Consider the following 16,860-nt stretch of genomic DNA (forward strand, 5'->3'; position numbering starts at 1 on the left):
CTTCCTCCAAGGCCCAAGACCTGAGCTTTCACGTTAAATTAGAAAGCATGGGATAAAACCGGACTCGCTGAACATAGCGGACAATGAGGACTACTGAGAACTCAAGAACAATGGCAATGGGTTTTTGATCCTACTGCACGTACTGGCTTTGTGGGAGCCTTGGCAGTTTGGATGCTCACCTTACTAGACCTGGATGGAGGTGGGTGGTCCTTGGACTTCCCACAGGGCAGGGAACCCTGATTGCTCTTAGGGCTGACGAGGGAGGGGGACTTAATCGGGGGAGGGGGAGGGAAATGGGAGGCAGTAGCGAGGAGGAGGCAGAAATCTTTAATAAATAAATACAATAAATACAATAAAATTTAAAAAAAGAAAACAAACCTCTTAGTATGATGAGTCTAAAACAGGTTAGAGAGGAATACACCATGATGAATGTAATATGACCTATTTCATGATCCAAGATCTCAATTTGAGTGATAATAAAGCAATATTAGCAGAGGGATTAAAAAAAAAAGAAATTAATGGTATGGTGTGTTTATTTGGCTCTTTATAAACCATCTCTGTGTCTGTGTTAATTCTTTAGGATAAATACTCTATTTCACTGAAGAACAGAATATCCGAGAGATTCCGTCACCGAATTAGCTTGTAAGTACGCAGGCTGTAGAGGATAAAGCTAAACCCCAGAGTCCCCACTCTGAGACTCATCGTTTCCACGGCCCCTAAAACCTCAGTGTTTTCCAAGAGAACAGTTCTCTGAAAATGTTAGGGGTTTGGTTCTCTCACAAGGAAATAAAAACAGGTGACTAGGACCAGGATCGGGAATCTGGACTGCGTGACTCAAGGATACCAGCGTGTTTGGATGCAAAATAAGAATCTTGGTAACAGTTCGTTCTTGGACAGCTGAGAAGGGTGATGGCTAAATGTCACTCGTGGGACAAAAGCTTCTGTGTGCGCTTGTAGTGTATCTTGATTATAATTGATGTGGGAAGACCCATCGTCATTGAGGACACTGCATTCCCTGCTCAGGGACCCTGGGCTGGTTAAAACGCAGAAAGCCAGCAGCCCAGCAGCAGTACGCAGGCATTCATTGCGGTTATGGATGTGTTGTGACCAGCTCCCTCAAGCGACTGCCGTTGTGACGTCCCCACTCTGAAGAACTGGAACTGAGGACTGAATTAACCCCTCCTCCCTGAATTTGCTTGTGTCAGGGCATTTTATTACAACAACACGGAAGAGACCAGGCAGCAGCTAGGTAGAACAAATACACATAAATAAAAATGTTGCATAAATGGATAAGCATTCTACAAAGAGAAAGCCTTGATTACCACTATTACTGGTGGGAAAGACTAGACCAACATGTACGGGACCCTTGTCCCCATCCCACAGGAAAAAAAAAAGAACATTAGTTCAACCAAGGTTGTATTATGAGAAAAAAATGAGACGAGACACTACACAACAGAGAAGGAGAGATGAACGGAGATTCTCGAATCCTCTGGGATGTGCCTGTTAGAAAATACCTGGGGGCCTTTAATCCCAGCACTCGGGAGGCAGAGGCAGGCGGATCCCTGTGAGTTTGAGGCCAGCCTGGTCTACAAGAGCTAGTTCCAGGATAGCTAGGGCTACACAGAGAAACCCTGTCTCGAAAGGAAGGAAGAAACTGTTTGGAGGGTTAAGGCAGAATAAACACGATTCCAGAACCCAGTCAATGTTCGATGCTAAATAGAGGAAGCCTCTTTCCCTAATCAAAGTCACCTAACAGTGTCTGATTTCTCTGCCAGAATTGACAAGACTGTTAGACTAGTGCCCCGACAAACATTAGATAAACAGACATAAGGTCTTAATGAGGGTGCCGGTATTCAAACCTCTGAGCCCCACGCTCGGAAAGCTTTCTCCAGTCTTAAGGCGTTCAGGGCATATGTTCCAAAGTTGTCGATCCCCTCCTGCTGGCCCGCATTCATGATGAGCTCATACAGGGCTGCAGAGTCTTCTCTCCTGTGGTACAGCTCCCATCCCAGCTCACCTGAAATGCACGGGCAGAGTCCACTCAGCACTGAGAACAGCGCTTGCAGGGCGAGCACTCGTGTGTGTTAGCCAGCGCGCTCAGGAGAAAGCCTGCTCGCATGATGCCGCCTTTGCCAGGCCATTTGTGTGCAGTCCTGGCTCCTACACGGAGGGCGAGTGCCAGATGACTTGTCTTCGGAGACAGAAGGACTCTAGTCCGGACTCACTTCCCACCCTAGACCTTGGCTTCATCCTGAGCCTCGACTGTTTCCAGGGCAAGGATAGTAGGGTAACAACCAGCACATGTTTTCAAGGGTTTGGGTGGATACAGAGAGGATGTCTGTGATGCTTATACTCAGAAAGCTGAGGAAGGAGGATTCTGAGCGCAGGGCTAACCTGGGCTACTGAAACACTATCCAAAAACAAAGCTAACTAAAAGCTTTAAAGAGGGCAAGGGGCCAGTTCAGACAGTAATGATCCCAGAAAGCATGTCTTAAAAAGGTGCAGGATGGGATGGGGGTCACACAAGGGTTCAGTGGGCAAAGGTGTCTGCTGCCAAGCCTGATGATCCGAGTTTGATTCCTGTTGCTTTTTTTGCCAAGGTTGGGAAAGTTAGAATGGAGGTCCGGGAGGCTGTGACGTTAACAGTGAGCACACTCTTGTTCCCCATCGTCACAGGTCGGTAGTGATGGGCTCCGCCAGGACACCACCCGAGCAGGAGCATTATCGAGCTAAGTGAATGCCTGGGCACCCAGCGCTCCTTAGTAAGGGGACACAGGAGTGGGAGGAGTGGGAGGGGGTTAGCCTGAGCATCATGGGGTAATCAAGAGCTTCCTGCACCAAATGCCTACTCTGTGCCAGGCTGGCCGCAGGTCTCCCAGAGACCACATGACTGGGAGGATTGCCAGGGGCCATGCTCTAGTGCAGTGGTTCCCAACCTGTGGGCCTCGACCCCTTTGGAGGTCAAACAACCCTTTCATAGGGGTTGCCTAAGGCCATCAGAAAACACAGATATTTACATTATGATTCATAACAGGAGCAAAATTACAGTTATGAAGTAGCAACAAAAATAACTTTATGGTTGGGGAGGTCACCCCAACATGAGGAACTGTATTAATGGGTCACAGCATTGGGGAGGTTGAGGACCAGGGGACTCGTGGAAAGCTTGCCACAGTCACATCAGGTTGGAAGCCACACTGTGAGCGTTCCCATACAGTCTCCTGACTGGGGTCTTCCAGCTAGTCCAATGGCTGTCTTTTGCTCTTTGCTTGTCTACCCTTCCAAAGGGAAGCACCTAGAAATGGGTGGGGGCACTAGAGAGGAGGGTGGCCGGACAGACTTCTTGTCTTAGAGTTGGGCAGAAGAAATATTTCTTCAAAATCAGAGAAAGTATGTGTGTGTGTGGGGGGGAGTAATGCATGAGTGTTTGTGTGTGAGTATAAGTGTATGTGTGAGTGAGCATGTGAGTGTAAGAGTGTGGGAAGGTGAGCATGAGTGTATGTGCAGGTGAGTGTGCATTAAGGGTGTGACAGTGGGGGTATGTGTGAACACGTGTGTGTGTCAACATGCATTGCGAGGGTGTGGCTGTGCGTGTAGGGATGTGTGAGCGTGTGTGCGAGCATGCATTGTGAGGGTGCAACTGCCTGAGTGTGCATGTGTGTGTGTGTGTGTGTCCCATTTCTGGCAGCCTTTCCTTACTTTAGGTTGTTTCCCAGTTCTTACCCGTATAGGAGATCCTGATCGCAGTGACAGGAACGTCAGACATCTTTAGAGACTTGGTTTGAAGGAACTTGAAAGCGTCATGGCTGAGATCTTCTGAGGTCAGCTTCTGAAGGACTTGCCTTGCATATGGCCCTGCCACTCCCAGGACCCCAAGCTCATCAGTTATGTTTTGAATTTCAACATTATAGCCACCTCTGACAGCTGCTTCTTCAATCCATCTGCATTGGGATCATAAGCACTGCGTAAGCGTCGCTGGAATAATGCGTGCCTCTAACATATCACGTCTCTGAAGACTTGCTGCAAGTCAAGAATTATCAGAAAGTCCCTAGAGGGCCATGGTATGAAGCCATCTCGCTTTGAAAGTTGCCAACACCGAGTCCCTGAGAGGTAAAAAGATTCTCTTTAAATTGCTCACTTAAGACTTGGGAGGGAATTTTCCAGGTAACAAGAATCATCCAGTTTAAATGAGCTTTGCCACGGTTGTAAATAGGGATGGTTCTGTTGCATTTAAACTAATGGTTCCATCTTCAAAAATTAATTTAAACTGAGTTTGCTTCAGTGCCTGCACCCAGGATGCATATTGTGCTGCTAGCCATTAATAATGCGCCTGCCACCAGACACATAATTGCTCTGACAATCACAAAGAAAGAAGAAAACTCCAGTCTCAATTTCTAAGTCTTGATGAGGTTTTGGAAGGCAGTTCTCTGGCCCGTCTATAATTTATTGAGCCGTCCCCAGAGCCCTGGGAGTCTATCACAGTGTTCGTCTAGACTCAGGGAGGCTTCGATGAGTAAGGTGACCTCCACGCCCCTCGCACCTGATCAGCAGACTTTCATCATTCTGCAACTAAGGGAGACTTTGAGTCAGACCTTGATTTGGCAATAACATCCCGCGTACTTTGGGGATGTTGAACGGAAGACGGAAACTTTACAAGCAATCTAGTTGTGAGGCCGTGTGCACTGGGTCCCACAGAGGGAGCCATGACTAAGGGAAAGCTGGCTGAAGTGAGCCCGGTGTGGCACCTTAATCACTCCTGCAGACGTGGGCAGGTGACTTTTACCCACACCTGTTTCCCCATCTGAAAAAGAGGATAATGCTTCCTTTGTAAGAACTTTTTATTGGGCACATGCATGTGTGTGTGTGATGTGTGTGCATGCACACATGTTTCATGTTGTATGTATGTGGAGATACGTGTGTATGCATGTGTAGAGGTCAAAGGTTGACAGTGAGTAACTTCCTTGATGGCACTCCACCTTATATTTTGAGGTGGAACCTCTCTCCTGAACCCTAGTTGACAGTCTAGCTAGCCAGCTTGCTCTTCAAATGTCCTGTCTCTGCCTCCTAAGTGCTAGGATTACCTGCAAGCCACCATTCCTATCTGCCGTTATATGGTTGCTGGGGAGTCTAAACTCCAGCTCACACTTGTGAAGGATGCACTTTACCTATGAAGCCATCTCCCCAGCCCCTGCAAAATCTTAAGAGAATTGAGGTCTGAAAGGCGTGGTGGCTCATTGATGATGTTTAGTAAATTAGAGTCAGTATTGTCAGAACCAGAAAACCCACTGGGCAGGCAACCTTGTGGAGTGGGCTGGGACTTTGCTTCAACTACTCCTGCAGAACAGGTGAGGTTTGTTCACATCGGTAAGGTTTAAGAATTGAAGTTGGGGGCTGGGAGATGACTCTGTAAGAGAGCGGAGGCTCTTGCAGAGCACTCAGGTATGATTGGTGCACAGCCACCCGTAACTCCAGATCCAGGGGCTCTGATGCCCTATTCTGGCCTCTTCAGGCATCTCCATGCATACATACACATAAACACACACATTCACATACACACACATACTCACACACACATGTACTCACACATTCACACACAAACTCACACTCGTGCACATATACACTTACACACACATACTCACACACACATGTACACACACATTCACACACAAACTCACACACATACTCACACACGTGCACATACATACACACATGCACACAAACACTCAACACACACACACTTTAAGAAAAAACTAGCCGGGCAGTGGTGGCACACACCTTTAATCCCAGCACTCGGGAGGCAGAGGCAGGCGGATCTCTGTGAGTTTGAGACCAAACTGGTTTACAAGAGCTAGTTCCAGGATAGGCTCTAAAGCAATAGAGAAATCCTGTCTTGAAAAAAAAAAAAAACAACAACTAAAGTTGTTCTTTAAGTACTGTGTCATGATTATCCTTTTTTTTTTTTTTTTTTTTTTTTTTTTTTTGGTTTTTCGAGACAGGTTTCTCTGTGGCTTTGGAGCCTGTCCTGGAACTAGCTCTGTAGACCAGGCTGGTCTCGAACTCACAGAGATCCGCCTGCCTCTGCCTCCCGAGTGCTGGGATTAAAGGCGTGCGCCACCATCACCCGGCTTATCTTTTTAAATTTTATTTTATTTATATGTGGGTGTATTTTTGCCTACATTTATGTTTGTACATCATGTATGTGCTTGGTACTCCTAGAGGACAGAAAAGGACGTAAGGTCTCCTGGAACTGGAGTTAAAATGGTTATGAGCTACCATGTGGGTGCTGGGAATCAAACCCTGGTCCTCTGGAAGAGATGCCAGTGCTGCTGATGGCTAACCCATATCTTCAGCCACCATAAAGAGCATCTTTGTCAGCTTGATGCAACCTAGAGTCATCTGGGCAAAGTCTCAGCGAGGAATGCTGGCCTGTGGGTATGTCTGTGGGGCATTGTCTTAACTAAGTTAAGTGATGTAGAAAGATTCATCCCATAATGGCAGCCTCATTACCCAGGCAGGGGTCCTAAACTGTCTGAGAATGGGCTGAGTGCCAGCAAGCAGCCATGCATGCATTCCCTTCTCCCTGCTCGTGACTACAGATGTAACAGTGCTAGCTGTCTGAAGGTCCTGCTCCTGCCCTGAGCTCCCCACAATGACGGCCTGTAACCTGAAATTGTAAACTGACCTAACTCAACACCTTTCTTCTCTACATTGCTTTTGGTCGAGGTATTCCATTACAGCGACAGAAAGGAAACTAGAATGTTCTGGCACCAGCAAAGCTCTTGTGAGATTGAATCAGTGCATCACCCGCTCAAAATTATTTTCCTGGTGTGTACTTACCTAAGATCATGAAGCTCCGACCCAGAACCTGTAACCAACAGGAACTCGCTCGGGGACTGGTGCGAGACAGTAAGCTCAGCATACACTCGGCCTTTGGGTGTCAGCATGTGACTTATGTTTGTAAAGCCCACCTGCGCCAAAGGATTGAAAATCATGTTAGGGTGAATTAAACAGCTTAGCACACATGTAGAAGGTGTGGACAGTGAGAAACCGCCACCTCTTATCATCTGTGTCAAGTGCATGAACCAAAGCAAAGGTTCATTTACATTTTCCATTTAAACAATCAGACAAAGATTATTTGTTCGAAAAATTGCACGTCGGGGCTGGGAAGATGGCTCTGGGGAAGGGCAGTTTCAGCCAAAGCTGACACCTTAAATCCAGTCCCTGGACCCCACAGGTGAAGAGACACCTGTAAGTTGTCCTCTGACCGCTGCAGGCGTGACACACATAGATAAATAAGCATAGTAATTTAAAAAGCCTCCACATCCATTTAACTGCAGTCAACTTTTAGGATCTCATCGGCACGTTAAATAAAGCCATTAGTTTCCTAAACTACAATTCACTCAGCAGAAATGGCCATTGAGAATCAGCTTGCGTACTCTTGGTCAGTTGAAGCCTTCTAGCCTTCAACTCAGAATAAGTGAAATCGAAGAAGGGTGGGTTAGGGTTTTTGTTTGGTTTTTGGAAGGACCAGGTCAGAATCCTGGACCTTGTCTATTTACCTGAGGAATGACATTTGCAAAGAGATGGTCCAGAAGTCGGGTGGAATCTTGGCCTTTGATGTTGAACTTGCCAAATGGAGACAGGTCAATTACACCAACTCTTTGCATAACCTGTTTGTACTCAGAACCCACTGGCTCAAACCAGTTTGTGCGGCGGAAACTTGGCCTGGAATGTGATATTTACTGTTCAAGACAATTGTCATCCATTATCTAAGAATTATAGAATAAGAATATTTCAATCACGCCCCCCCCATCTCGAAAAGACTATGGGGCTGGAAGAGGTGCACCCTCCAATGTGTTCTGTAAATTATATACACATGTTGGAATCTGACCTTTTATAGCTTACTTATCTAAGTGTTCCACTCATTTTATAGTGAATGAGTGTTAATTAGTGAGAAAAATAGGGCAGAACTCTTGAGTGCTCTGGTCTGAAGGGCAGTGAATAAGGCAACAGTCCAAGGGTTTTGAATCCTGCTTGCATGCTAGAATCATCTGGGGAGCATTTTTCAAATACCAATTGTTAAGCCTCATTAAATCAGAATGGAGTGTGTGTGTGTATACCCATGTGTGTTTGAATGTTGAACACATGTCTGTGCGTGTGTGTATGTCCCTGTATGTGCATATATGTATATATGTCTGTGTGTGCATATATATTCATATATATACACCCCTGTATGTGCATGTATGTATATGTCTCTGTGTGTGCACATGTATATGTCCCTGTGTGTGCACATGTGTTTATATGCCAAGTGTATATTCCTGTACATGCTCACATGCAGCTGTTTAGCCAGCACTATCTTCAGAACCATGAATGCAAGTCACTTTCTCTTGTTAAAAGAGACTGAGCATCGTGGAGGGTTGCAGAGAGTGTCCATGACTGAGTTAAGCAATGGTCTAGCCTAGCACCTTCACTTTCCAAAGAAAAGGCACAGAGTGACTTCTAGGTCTTTTGCAGCCGCTAATGACAGAGCTGGGTCTAAAGCAAAGGTCTCTGGATTCATTTCAGAAGGTCCTTTCCACTTAAGCAAACTTCCAACATGCTATTTTTCACTTCAGAGCACCGTGCTAAGTCTGCAGGATTTTCCAGTAGCTTAACTATTAAAATAAAAAAAAAATGAAGCCAGATCTAAATCTCACAAAATGAAACAAAGCTAGTATTTATCTGAGTCATTCCTGGAAAACCAAGCCAAGTATCTGGCCCCCAAACATGCTAGGTCAGCTGCTCCTAGAGTGGAACACACTCATTCATTCTGAGTGTCTCACATCACTCACCTGAATTTAAAGTAAACATCAAAACCTGTTGTTTCTTGTGCATGCATGTTCATGTATGGGTGCATGTGTTCATGTTGAGGCCACAGGACAATCTCAGGTACCATACCCCAAGAACCGTCCACCTTATTTTATTACCCAGTCGAGCTCTCTCACCAGCCTGGAGTTTGCAATAGGCTAGGCTGACTGCCCAGCAAGACCCAGAGACCCCAGTCTCCATCCCGCCAGCACTGGGATTACAAGCATGTGCCCCTACAGCCGACTTTCCTCCATGGGTACTGGGGGCAGCTCAAGCCCTGGCGTTTGTGCAGCAAGTGCTTTACCATCCAGACTTCCTTCTTTCCAGCCCCAAGCCCTGGTGAGAGCAGCAAAAAGGAACCATTTGCCGGGAACCATAAGTTGTCTTCTAGACTTGCTATTCAGTTTTCCTTAGTTTACGGGTTCTCGTGGGGAAAATAAGCACCATTAACCCCGCGTCCATCAATGACATGCAGCACTTCACAGGAGCTCACATGCCTGTTCTGAGGGCAGGTTGGGTATTTTAGTTTAACCCAAAATGCGGGTGCCCTTGGCTGTTTCGTGACCCAGAGCTGTGGGTTCTTTCCATGTGGTATTTGAACCTAAGCTATGACAAACCTTCTGCTGTCAATCAGAGCCATATCAGTAATTGTATGGGGACGAGGAAGGGTCCCTGAGGTCTGGCAACTGCCAGTAGAAGAGTCTTCACTGAGACTGGCCAGTGTCCCTTGGGCTTGCTTAATAAGTGCCGCCACCACAAACAGATAAGAGATACCCGAGTGGGCTCAGTGCTCCCCTGAGAGCGACACATGGTAATGGCAGAAGAAAGAACCTGTGCCCTCCCGTCCTCCTGCTCTGCCGTCCTCCCGCTCCTCCCTTTCATCCTCCCGCTCCTCCCTGCCGTCCTCCCTCTCCTCCCTGCCGTCCTCCCGCTCCTCCCTACTGTCCTCCTGCTCTGCCCTGCCGTCCTCCTGCCCTGCCGTCCTTTGTTCTGCTGTCCTCCCGCTCCTCCCTGCCGTCCTCCCGCTCTGCCCTGCCGTGGAAGCCCTTGATCAGATCACAGGCCGCTAAGACATTCACTTACCGATACTGAGTGTCCTGGCCAGGTTTGTAGAACCAGTGTGGCTGTTCCCAGCCTGCATGGAAGCCCATGGAACACTTGGACCGCAGGATCTTGTAGAGCCCACTGACCCTCTGGGTCGGCCTCCCTGCAAACCGCTCTTCTTTAGGATAACCGACTGTGAAGAGAACATGGGTGCTCTAACAGCTTGTCACGGAAACGACACAATGTATCGAAGGGATTTCAAAATGGAGACCAGAGAACTTACAATCCAAAGCATATATATGTTTCTTCTAAAAGATGTCACTTATACTGATCATCAAAAGGTAAAGTAAAAATACACTCAAAACTTAAAATCAGTGATGTATCCAATCATTAGCTCTATGTAGTCACACACATCCCTTGTTGTGTCTTAAAGCACAGTGCTGTTCACAGGTCCTCGCCACCCCCAGGGGACAGAGCAGGGTCTACACCTAGAGGTCTTTCTAGATGTCAGAAAATTAGTACTTCACCAATGTTGTTGAACCCGTATGATTCTCTGGCTTTGGCCTCCGTGTACTGGGCCGTGGTCCATTTGCCATAGCGATTGGGATCCAGTTCAATCAGGTCAAAAGGGGGTTCTCCGTGCAGGATCCAGTCACTGAGGAACTTCCCTACCCCACCAGCGTGGATTATGCCATAGCTTTTGGATACAAAGGATGGTGGCATGTTACAAATGAGGTACGTTCGAATGGGTACAACATGTTCAAACAGCTTCCAGGCCATCGAAGTTGGAGTCACCGAGGCCAGGGAAAACACACAAGTAATATAATCTTTATGCTGTACGTTGTTTCCCCTCAAAAACACATCAGTGTGTGGTACGGTATGCAAATGAAGGCACCTGACTTGATTGCTGGTGTGTTTTCACAGTTCCACCCTGAGGGAAACCAGACCTCCAGGTAGCCTGTGGCTGCCAGCTAGTAACAGCACTGGCTTCAGTGCGGATTGGTTGCCCTCACCTGCCTTCTGAACTGTGATTATCCTGTGATAGGAAACTCTGTGGGAGATACCCCTCCATCTCTTCTCAACTCAGAGTAGTGCTGATTCTCTTAAGTAGCGGCCTCTATGCAAGGGATCTTGTACTTAGAAGCACTCCAATGGGGGCGGGCACTCAGTGGGGGCTTGTGGGAGAGGGTAGAAGGGGACAAGGCCTCTGTAATTAGTAACTAGCAGGTCTCTTGGAGGGGAAGGTCTGCCTGTCCCTGTTCCCACAAGAAGATGCATTGGGGTCTCATGTAACCCAGGCTGGCCTCAGACTGACTATCTAGCTGAGGGTGGCCTTGAACTTCTGATCTTCCTGTCCTCCCCCTTCCTAGCCCTGGTATCACAGGGATATAGTACTATGCATGGCTTGTAGGGCACTGGGGATTAAACCCAGGGCTTCTTGCATGTTAAACTGGGATTCTACCAACTGAGCTACAGTCCCCATTCCCCAAGGATGCTTTAAACTACACATATTATGATGTCAGAATCACAGTTCCCGGTAGGCTTTATGTGGGTCTACCCTCCCGTCCTTATCCAACAAAGTCTTTAAATACGGGTTTATCTGTGGTTACATAAAAAGGAACTTTTAAGAAACTGAATGGGGTGAGAGTCGTGGGGAGAGAATCAAAGGAAGTTGATATTGTGAGAACCCCATTCTATCCCTGGGTTTGACCCCCATTCCCATATATTTAAAAAAAACCCTCACAAAAGAACCCTGGCATCCCCCAAACTATAGTGACTTCACAGCCTGCACTTTGCTTCTGAGACGTGTGAGAGGAATTTGGCAGAAAGCAAAATGTTCTCCCCACAATTGCACTCCTTTAGAAACATGGTTAGGTCCCAAGGAGAACACAAAGGCATCAATTGGTACTTGCAGCATGAGCCCCGGCACAGAGCCGCAATCATTAAAGATGATCTGAACAAACAGCCAAACAGAATAGAGAAGAAAACTAGAATATTAGAAACTGTGATATGATGGTGAAGTGAGCTTGACATCAATATTCAGCATATTAATGGAACAAATATTAGAAATGAAACACGGGCAAGGACTGGAATCTTAAGTAGGAAGCGGCCAGGGAAGTTACACAGAAGTAAATCACGTTAGACAAACAGGAATTACTGTGAAAACACATAAGACATGCGATCCATTTGATACTTTGAATATGTCACATTCTGATATGAAAATATTCATGTCCAATTGGGGCAAATAACCCGTTGGAAGTCAATGGCATAAAAAGAATGGAAGGGCAGGAAAGACGTGAAGAGAGTTTCAGACAGTGATTGCCTCTGCCTGCTAAGCTTGATCACATAAGTGCTTAGCCCATTATGTGATTAGTTCCTCTTCATTCCTTGGTTATCAAAAGGAGAAAATCCCACCCTTCCCTTACTCCCCACTCTACTGCTTCCCCATCCTCCGTCAGCTCTTCCTCTTCCATTCTGGGGCCTGATACTTTGATAAAGGGTTTAGCTAAAGTAAGTGCTTCTTCAAGACATGTCAAGCATTAGGGTGCTACTCACCCAAAGCCTATGGCCACCCAGTAGTTTCTGACCCCCTGGTGGGGCCCCACCATAGGCAGAATGTCAGGAGAGTAGGTGATGGGACCATTGACAATATTGATGATGTCTGCCTTTTTCAAAACAGGAATCATTTCCATGGCAGCTTCTAGGTGGTCCGTGATCCGGTCCAGGTCAGACTCAAAAAGTTCTTTTCCAAAGCCTAGAGAGACAAACCTCTGTGGTCAAAGTGTTGTGGACAAAAAGGTCTCAAAGCAATGCGATCTCTGCAACAAATGCCTGTAAGGCAGACATTCTTTTGTCTTTAGACGCTAAACTCAGGGCCAGTGAGAGACTTGGGTTAAAGGCACTTGCCCCCAAACCTGACAACCTGAGCTCATTCCCTAGGAAACAACTGACCCCTGAAAATCATTCTTTGACCCTCACACAAGTGTTATGGCATTTAAATGTCCACATATACCTGTCAATCAATGTAAAAGATATTAAGCCTAAACTAGGCACTCACTATTCCCACGTGAGTACCTATAATATTCCTGGGAACAATAATGCTATTCCTTTCTAAATCAAAGTCATCTTTTTAGTAAATAGAAATTGAAATTTATGGTTGGGGCTTAGCCCCCAATATTTGATGCAATTGTTATTAATAGCTTAGTTTGTTAGGAGTTTTTTTATTTTTGATTTTTTTATCTTTCAATTAACATAAAAGGGAGAGCGAATGGAGTGTATTCCCGGACCCTGGAGAATGAGGACCACTGCCCCAGGATCCAGGATGGAGGACTTAAGAATGGAGTGTATTCCTGGACCCTGGAGAATGAGGACCACTGCTCCAGGATCCAGGATGGAGGACTTAAGAATGGAGTGTATTCCAGGACCCTGGAGAATGAGGACCACTGTTCCAGGACCCAGGATGGAGGACTTAAGAGCGCTTTGAACTCTCCTTTCCCTGGGCAGCCTCCATCTTGTAGCTTGCTCCCATGTGCATCCGCAGGCCAGATCCCCGTGTGCAGAGGTGAGTCTTGCACAACGATTACCTTCTGCTTGTCCTAGAAGTAACCGTGACTAAAAGCATGGCCACAGATAAACTTCATGATGTTCATCCACATAGCATCCACCCAGGTTCTCCCAGCCCTTCTTGAGAATTGCAGGTCAGGGCAGAGGCATGGAACCTCCAAGCGAGCACGGTTACACTGGGTCACGTGGACACCCATGTCAAGCACAACGCACAGTCCACTCTCTCTCCAGTTAGGATTATTTAAATATTTGTTCTGCATTTATTTGGCAGAGAAGCCACAGCTTAGGCAGGATGGAGACAGAGCCGCTCTCCATACTAACCTCCCTAGCAGCCCAGCCGTCACTCTGAAGTCAGGATCAATTCTGCTCAGGCCCAGATGTGCGGGGCCCAGATGTGTAGGGCCTACTCAGCAAAACCAAAGCCCTCGGGCTGCCAGACCAGCCTCTTCAGGGGGCAAGGTGGGTTAGAAATCCTTTCCTGGTACATGGGAGGAAGGATAAGTTCTCTGCCCCAAATTGCCTATCAACATACAGTTGCAGAAAATACACTTACCTTTCTTCACATTGCTTCAAATATTTCAGTGCCCAAACCAAACCATAGTTTAGCTCCTTTCTCAGGCTGAAACTAGAGGGTTGGGGAGATGGATCTGCCTAGAAAAGAGCTGGTCTTGTGAGCACAAGGACCTAAGTTCAACCCAGAGCCCATGTTTTAAATAAATTAAATAGATGCATAGATAGATAGATAAGATGGAGATAGATAGATAGATAGATAGATAGATAGATAGATAGATAGATAGATAGATAGATGGATTAGATGGATAGATAGGTAGATAGATGATGGATGGATAGATAGATAGATGATGGATGGATAGATAGATAAGATGGAGATAGATAGATAGATAGATAGATAGATAGATAGATAGATAGATAGATGATGGATGGATAGATGGATGGATAGATAGATAGATAGAAGATGGATGGATAGATAGATAGATTAGATGGTTAGATAGATAGGTAGATAGATGATGGATAGATAGATGATGGATAGATAGATTAGATAGATAGATAGATAGATAGATAGATAGATAGATAGATAGATAGATAGATAGATTAGATGGATAGGTAGATAGATAGATGGTGGATGGATGGATGGATAGATAGATAGATAGATAGATAGATAGATAGATAGATAGATAGATAGATAATGGATGGATAGATATATAGATAGAGGATGGATAGAGAGATAGATAGATAGATAGATAGATAGATAGATAGATAGATAGATAGATAGATAGATAGATAATGAATGGATAGATTAGATGGATAGATAGATAGATAGATAGATAGATAGATAGATAGATAGATAGATAGATGAGAGAAAGCTGGGAATGGCTGCATGTACTTGAAACCTCCAACACTAAAGAGGTGGAGACAAAGTGAATTCCTGGGGCTCACTGGCCATCCAGCTTACTTCTGATGAGTTCCTGGCCAGTGAGAGACCTATTCCAACAAATAAAATGTAGACTGTGTCTGTACATATATGCACCTGCATACAGGGACACACACGTACACACAAGGTTAAACTAGGGGTGTCTGCCTAGATAAGCCAATTCTTGATTTGGCTTCATGGAAATGTCTCATGGAGGAAAAATAATGAAAAACAAAACAAAAAACCGTGGCCCTTCTCCCCTACGGAACTAGGAGCATGGCCCTTCTTGCTGCAGCCCCGAGCTGAGTCATCCTTGCTTGTGAGGTGCAGGAGGACCTCTGCCCATTGTTCCAACTTGGTTGAGGACTCTGGCCTGCATTCTTTGTAGGCTGGAAATCCTGTCTTGGGCACTTGCAGTGTGGACAACTGTCAGAGCACACGAATCTGTGTTCAGATCTTGAAACCAGACCAAATAGGCAGATTGAGGGAAAGGACTTGGCAGACGGTTGGCATGGTGAAAGGGCCTTTGCCAGAAGCCCCATCTCTAGCGTCAACTTCTCTCCTCAGCCCTTTCCTCGGGTCTGCTTACTCTTCACAGACTCACCTCCAATCCCTCCCTCATGCCATCCCAGACACCTGAAGGGTAGCACTGGGGTTCCGTCTTGTTCTCTACCTGGCTCCCAGCCACGGGGAGTTGATCCATCTTCTCTGACCTTTGTACCTTCATTTGCTGAACTCACCTGGAGGGACTCCCTGAGTGACCCAGGAGGCCTGAAGCTTCATCTTCTCCTGACTTTCATATGGCCCAAACAAGAGCCCGTCCCTTTCCTGTCGGAGGTAGTAGGATCCTTCCAGGTCACGGAGTACCGGGAGCTCTCGTTTCAAAGCTTTCACTTCCGGTATGGTTGATGTGACGACATATTGATGTTGAACAGGGATGAGGGGATGCTCTAGTCCAATCATTTTACCTACTTCACGAGCCCAAAATCCTTAAGAGAGAAAATTATTTTAAAGACATCATCACATGTATACATATACCTATGACATTGATATGGTAATTTGTATTTGGAAACATCATTGTTTATTTGGTTCAGTGCTCTGTTGTTTTGTTTCCGTCTGGCCTGTCAGGGTGTCACGCTTGAGTAATCACCCCCCACAGGCTGCCCTTTGTAAACTTGGAATCCAATCTGTGGGCATCTGAGACCTTTGCTGTCTTAAATAATTTAGAGACTTAATTTATTGTTTCTTGTAGAAAGGTGTGAATTACCACTGTCAGGACTTTCTAAGAAATAGCAAAGCTGTATATTGTCGTTATACACACTAAGACAGTTTTCAAATCTAAAGTCAAATACTTAGCCAAGGAATTCAAAGTACTACAGTATCCCCAATCTAGTTATTTTGATTAAAAGCATAAATTGAAAAAGATAAATTCTGTCCTATTCAAATATAATTATAAATTACTGAGTCGGATGCCTTGCTTATTAATGCATTTTATCATTAAAATAAAAAATTCATGTTTGCCCGCATCTCAACTAACTGTATTGCTTTAAATCCCACAAGCTCCACACCATTTACCCTTTGGTGCTGGTATCTGAGAAGCCGCCTTTTCTGTTTATTGAATTAGTCTAAGTCTAGCTAGGATTATGCTGCAACTCCTGCAAGAGCACTCGGCATCCAAGGTCAAAGGGGAGACTCAAGCACAGAAAAAGCATCCTGAGAGGAAGCAAGGTAAGGGCACAGAAAGGTAGCACTGGAAACGAGCTCTGTTTGAGAGTGCAGAGCCGGTCATGCAAAACTACAGTGGTTGGAAGGAAGGAGGTTAGATTGAAGGGAGGTTGATTCATGACCCAATTCATGTCTTCAAAATGCCTTGTACACAGTGACAATGGAGGTCTCTCTCGTCTGATACAGTGACGGGCAAAATGTAGCAACAGGGCTTTTCTCTGTAGCTTTGGAGCCTGTCCTGGAATGCACTCTGT

General features: G+C 45.9%; 1 protein-coding gene across 1 annotated transcript in view; it reads right to left on the bottom strand.

Moving 5' to 3' along the window:
* Positions 1–16,860, bottom strand: part of Dmgdh (dimethylglycine dehydrogenase) — a 67,905-nt gene that overhangs the window by 29,556 nt on the left and 21,489 nt on the right. Inside the window, exons 6-13 of the mRNA XM_057789509.1 lie at positions 15,622–15,870; positions 12,445–12,643; positions 10,416–10,585; positions 9,928–10,081; positions 7,557–7,722; positions 6,835–6,965; positions 3,721–3,938; positions 1,860–2,017 (exon numbers count right to left, since the gene is read on the bottom strand). Of these exons, the coding sequence (XP_057645492.1) occupies positions 1,860–2,017; positions 3,721–3,938; positions 6,835–6,965; positions 7,557–7,722; positions 9,928–10,081; positions 10,416–10,585; positions 12,445–12,643; positions 15,622–15,870 (1,445 nt within the window). The remainder of the gene's footprint in view (positions 1–1,859; positions 2,018–3,720; positions 3,939–6,834; positions 6,966–7,556; positions 7,723–9,927; positions 10,082–10,415; positions 10,586–12,444; positions 12,644–15,621; positions 15,871–16,860) is intronic.

This window comes from Chionomys nivalis, chromosome 15 (assembly GCF_950005125.1).
Source record: "Chionomys nivalis chromosome 15, mChiNiv1.1, whole genome shotgun sequence".
In the NCBI taxonomy this organism is placed as follows: Eukaryota; Metazoa; Chordata; class Mammalia; order Rodentia; family Cricetidae; genus Chionomys; species Chionomys nivalis.